General features: G+C 40.5%; 1 protein-coding gene across 1 annotated transcript in view; it reads right to left on the bottom strand.

The window, feature by feature from the left end:
• The window catches only part of KLF13 (KLF transcription factor 13), a 29,479-nt gene continuing 23,479 nt past the window's right edge, over positions 1 to 6,000 (bottom strand). The window contains exon 2 of the mRNA XM_058033804.1: positions 1 to 1,908. Coding sequence (XP_057889787.1) covers positions 1,616 to 1,908 — 293 coding nt within the window. The 3' untranslated portion in view covers positions 1 to 1,615. The remainder of the gene's footprint in view (positions 1,909 to 6,000) is intronic.

Raw genomic sequence — 6,000 nt, 5'->3', positions numbered from 1 at the left:
TCCCAAAATTCCAGAATCAAAAGGACCTGAATTGATAATATGCACCATCAGACCCAGACAAACCAAGGAATGTGTATTTGCTGCCAGTGAGGTTTTCAGTACATCACTATGTTTCTGGCCTGTTACTATATTTTCTACCACATAAAACATGAAAATCCTTGTGCTCTATCTAGTGTTAGATATTTGAAAGTTATTGAAAACTAGCCAATATTCTCTTTCTGTTATTAAGCAGAAATAAGAGCACCTTGCTTTATGCTGGTATGTGTATTTTTGAGAAACTTGAAGTAGTGATGAGCTATAATGTAATTTTATTTTAAACTTAAAAATGCATATTTTATTATTCCAGTCAGAAGATACCTTATGATTTTCACTTCCTTCTATTAACAACCACAATTTTGATGCAACAGAATACAGAAACTATGTCTTGGCCTATTTTTCCTTCTAAGATACAGCTGTACAGTAGGTAAGTACCTTGATAACAGTTTTGGTGGGCATTGGTTCAGTAATGCTATTTCCGTAGTTAATTAAAAAACAAAACAAAACAAAGGAAGAAGAAATAAAGAAAATTGTTCAAGTCAGTGTGGTTTGATTGAATATTCTGTTGGTCCCATACTGAACAGGCAGTGCAGACAGCTTAACAGCTTGGAGAGAGTTGACAATAGAATGCCTCCAAGATTCCAGCCACCTTGCCATAAAACGTTACCCAGTGTAAATTTATTTCTTTGTGATTTAGGTTACTCATTTAAGGCATCTTGTTGAGAAATTTTTCTCAGAATTTTATCTAGCATGAAATAAACCAACAAACAAGTTTATCAATGTCACAGAGATTTTTGCAATTGGAAGTTGGCTTTGGAGCATCTTCAGCAGAAGTGAGAAGACAACTTGCTACCATAGGCAGAGGGCAGCTTGAAGAAAGACAAGATTCCTGTCTGGAGGTTCCCCAACACAGGTATATAATCAGGAAAATGAGCAATGGAAGAGTCCAGTACTACATTCCAGTATTACGCTGGTTTCTGTATTGTTTGTTTGTTTTTTATTTTTTCCCCAGTGTGTGAAAGAACCTAACAAAAAGCTTCTGAGTGCAATTATATTTACAGAGTAAGGCTGTGGTTAGGGTGTGTCTTCATTGTAATTATTGTGTAACATAAATATCCATCCCTGAGAAAGGAGAAGGGGGACATAAATCCAACACAGTTGATTTTTAAGTGTATGTATGCTCATATTGTGCAATCCAGTTTTACAAACTACTTCAACACCTGAGGTGAATTAAGCAGATTTTTTCCTTTTTTTTAGATTTTTTTTTTCATTTTCTTATAAAGAATAATGAAGAGGATCCATATATGGTTGCAAAATATATGAAATATGGAGACAGCAGGAGTCGCTATGTGTAACATGTAAGTTTGTCTGTCCATGAGGTTAGAATAGCCACTTGTATGGTTGGGTAAAGAAAATCTGACTAAAAATTGCAGTGGGAGGCAGCTATTTACTGATTTTTAAAAAAGAGAGGGCAGGAACTGAAGGAGGGGAAGCAACAGAGTTTTTAAAATGTGTGCAACACCAACAAAACTCCACGTTAGGTATTAGAGGCAAAGTGCTGACATCCAGTGCAGGTAGGCTACGGGGAGCTGGCGGGGCTGATCGTGGGACTGGAGGCGTCCGAGCGGCTGTAGTCACTGACAGAGCCTGTCCTGGAGCCGCTGCCGCTCCGCCTCTTCAGCATGCTGGGGTGGAAGTTGGCGTGACGCCGGGCGTGCTTGGTCAGGTGGTCGCTGCGCATGAAGCGTTTCTCACACAGCGGGCAGCTGAACTTCTTCTCCCCGGTGTGAGTGCGGTAGTGCCGGGCCAGCTCATCCGAGCGAGCGAACTTCTTGTTACAGCCCTGCCAGCTGCATTCAAAAGGCCGCTCACCTGCAGAGAGCAAACACGGCACGGTTAGACGGGAGAGCAGTGTCTTCCATGGGCTTTTTTTTTGTATGCAGAATATAGAATAAAAAGGTTGGAAGCAGGGTGAATGTCATTTGGCACTAAGTGGATGGAGGAGTTATCCTCTGCCAGAGCAGGCTGCTGTGGTATTCCAGCCCATTTAAAAATGCTGTCAGACCAGTCATATACCTTGTTTGATAACTGGGTCTTCAGGGATGCTGGGCTCCTGATCCTTTCATGGATATCTCTTGTGTCTGTTGAACTTTATGACTTAATAATAGCTGTACTGAGCTTTATAGTATATTCACTTATTCCTCCAAGCTGTCCCTATGTGTCTGACCAAGTGCTGAAGTTAAGAAGGCATGATGAGGTCTTCTCCAGTTATTTTAAAAGTTATGGTAAAAATGCAAAATGGCAATTTTGATGTAGTGGATGTGATGTATTCTCCACAGCTGTGCCTGTGGTTTCTGCATTTGCTACAAAGTACTGCAGTTTCCCTTGTTCACTGCCTTGGGTCTCACTCAAGTGAGGTGGGGGTGCTGTATTCCAGTAGGGGACAGGTGTCACCTTGAGGGTACCAGCCTTTTTTGAATAGCTAACATAAACCTCATAAGCTGTGGCACTTAAGCGTGGAGCAAAGAGCAGTGAGCTCACAGAAGGAGCCATCTGGTGACCTGGTGAAGCTCTGAACAGATCTCAGCCGTGGGACAGAGGCCTGGCGCTGCTTTAGGGCCATGCACTGTGGTGGATGTGCAGTCTAGGAAGCTCTGCAGAGACTGCAGACAGAATTAGCATTGTTGTTGGGTAGATGGGTATCTGGAATCTATTCCCAGCTTCATCACTGATGTGCTGCATATGAGGAAGAACCTCATGCTTCTATCCTTAATTTCTCGATTTCATAAAAATGAAAACGTTGAATCATGAAATTTGCTGTCTACTACTTCTGCTTATTGGTTTGGTTCTTACTGTCACTGCATCTGATCATTACGTGTTCTTTAATTGTTATTAATTGAGAACATCTTATTCTTTTGTGAATACCTAAATACATAGACTTAGCATTTTTGGTAGTTGTAATTTTAGTAACTTCCTACTTGCACTAATCCTAATGTTTCTAATTCTGAATAGCCTGTTCCAGAGTCCCAGAGAGCCACATAAATTCTAGACAAAGCTAAGAAATAGAAGTTCTCTCCACAGTACGCTGAATAGGAAATAAAGAAAGAAAATCGCCTCCTGGAGAAACTCAATACAGCTTAATTAAAACTGTCTGAGATAAAAAATTGACCCCAGCAAATCTTCAATCTAAGCAGCCGATAATCTGCTTAAAATTCACAGATTTGGCAATAACATTTATCTCCAGAATCTGCTCAGGAGGCTCCTGCTCAGAAAAATTGTTCTGTAGGTTCCTTTTCTCTCTGTTCACAAGGCCTCCAAGATACTTCAGACAAATCTCAGTGTCTCAATGAACAGACAAGCAAGTTCTTTTAAAATAGGATTTTGTTCAATAATCTGGAGAAAACAAGTTTCCCCAATGTTTCCTTGATTATTTAGGAAAAAGACCATAGCTCATTAAAACAAATTGCTCTTAAGCACATTTAGTGGATTTCATTACACCTACAACCACAATGCATAATGCAGTGGTTGCATCTGTGCAGTACACACAGATGTTGTATGGAGAACTGTGACCACCCTGCCTAGGGACTGCATAAGGCACCAAAGATGAACAGACGTAGAGCCTAAAATTCTCAGGGTTACACAAATGAATTTAAGAATATAACCACAAACAACTGGATTTAAAGGATATAATCTTGTTGCATAAAATAACCCATGCAAATCCATTCAGTGTCTTCCTTAGCCTTATTCTGGCTGCAAACTGTCAGGGACTGAACTCTCCATCTCTGCTAGAAACAGGAAACAAAAGTATTCTGGCTGTTTGTCATATATCCAGTTGTGTTCTTAGATATGTTCCTCCCTGTGGTGGGACATGCCTGGGGTGTGACAGCCCTGTTGTGTGAACACATTCACTGGTCTTGTCCCTATGTTTTGGTCAAGTAGAGATATACATCTAAGAGGGCTTTAGAACCCCTGGGAAGAAGGGCAGTGAGGCATGGTCTTGGGGTAGATGTGGCCTGCAGAATCAGAGTTCCTCATCCCTGAGCTATGGCATCAGTTTTTGCTAAGACAATGGTCTTTGGAGCTTTCTATTGTCTGAGTTAACATTTCTGTTTATTTTCATTACAAATGGTATCAGCAAATGTTCTTCACTTGAAGAACTGTCCCATGAAGAGAGTGCTTTCAGACAAGGAAAGCAAAAGTTTTCATGCAATGTTTTGCATTGCTGTTGACACCACCATGAAGCAAAGGGAAAATGGCACCTTCTGTTCTGATCAGTTTAATGGCACCAGCTGCTCCTGTCCATGATTCTAGCATTTGGGAGCCACCAGTAGGCACAACATTCCAGTTCCTAAAGAGGGACATGCTTCTGAAGCAGGATTGTGTAAGCTCAGTGTTATCCAGCACTAGCAGGTGATGAAGGTATTGCACAACTCATCTCCCCTTCTCCTCACTGCACATCAGGTCTGGTGAGAACATTCAGGTTCCCACTCATCTGTCTGATTTGATGTTGATGGTGGTGAGGATTTGTGTGCTGAGCCAAAAAATGCGGTATTTCTTCCACTATATTTCCACAAATCCTGTACTTCTCCTTCCTAGGGACTATTTTCCCCCTCAGTCCTCTCTAGTCTTCATTTTATATCTTCTTGGTACTTGGTTTTAAGTTTCTTGGCCAAGTGATTTTCCACTGACAGCTGGCATCACTCTAGTAGTGCTAACAGCTCTTTAGAGTACTTCCCAGCTTTGTTGAGGTTTAGCAATTTCTCTTCAAAGAAAAAGTGTATTGTGAGGAAATGCTGGGTGCCTTGTGTGAAGATGTAAGAGTCATTTTTATTGTTCATAAAAAATTAGTACACAGTCTGGAACAAAGTTGCCGGGGGGTATTAATTAAGGCAAGACCCAGCTGCTGCTCCAAAACCACACATGGAAATTCACAGTCTGTCATCATTCTCATCTCTCAAGCAGAAGGGATGTGGTTTTCTGTGCAGGTAAGTTACCTAAATGTCCTTTTACCAGCAGTAAAGCAATCAACAGAATGAGAGATTATATGAATTGATTGCTTAATCTCATTAGGGAACATGCAGCCACAGTACAACGTTCCTACATAAGCAATAACTCATGGACATGTTGTACTCAACAGAGAGCTTTCACCATTAAAATGGCTGTAACATGACACAATAAGAATTCTTTCAACTCCATTTCAGGCAATGTTGAAGTCAGAATTTTACCTTTATACACTCAGTGAAGAATTTGATCTTATAGATAATTGTAGAAGTGTTTTCAAGTATCTTAGATATGGCAGGAACACATCAAGCATGTGAATATGTATACTGAGAGTCTTAATGCTGTGCCTTGGCAGCAGCAGTATCTTTGTGCATTATGAGCCTTACGAACAGGTCTCCAAGAGTCGTAAGTTTCCAAAAGATAAAGGTGCTTGAAAATAAATTAATCAAAATGCAACTCTGCCTTCTTTATCTTTGGAGACGCAGGCAAAAGATGCATTTCAAAGATAAGGAATACTGTAATTTTTTTTTACCATTTAAAATAGGTTTGAATATTCATGTTCCAAATTTTGCTAAATGGTAACCCTCCTAGCTCCTTTCCCAGGGCACATGGCATCTAACTTGTGTTTAAGTTACACAAACTGATAGAAAAACATCACATTGGAGAATTAGATTCTGCTGATCTCAAATGAAAATTACACAAGCAAGAACATTTTTGGCTTTTTCCTGACCTTCATCCAGTAAAAAAAAAAAAAAAAAGCAGGTAGTGTAAAGGCACATTAAGAAACTTGCAGTGCTCACCAAGTGAAAGTACGTGAGCTCTGCAGGTGCACAGAGTTCTGAATTCCTTTCAGGGGCACAGGCCTTGCTGCTCATTGTCTGGCAGAGCAGCCTGCCAAAGGAAACCCAGAGTTGCCTGGGCTATAGAAACGGCATTAAAAAAATGCACCTCTATCCTCTCTTG

Source organism: Melospiza georgiana, chromosome 13 (genome assembly GCF_028018845.1).
Source record: "Melospiza georgiana isolate bMelGeo1 chromosome 13, bMelGeo1.pri, whole genome shotgun sequence".
NCBI lineage: Eukaryota > Metazoa > Chordata > Aves > Passeriformes > Passerellidae > Melospiza > Melospiza georgiana.
The sequence above is the reverse complement of the archived record's forward strand: the minus strand, read 5'-3'. Positions and strand labels throughout refer to the sequence as shown.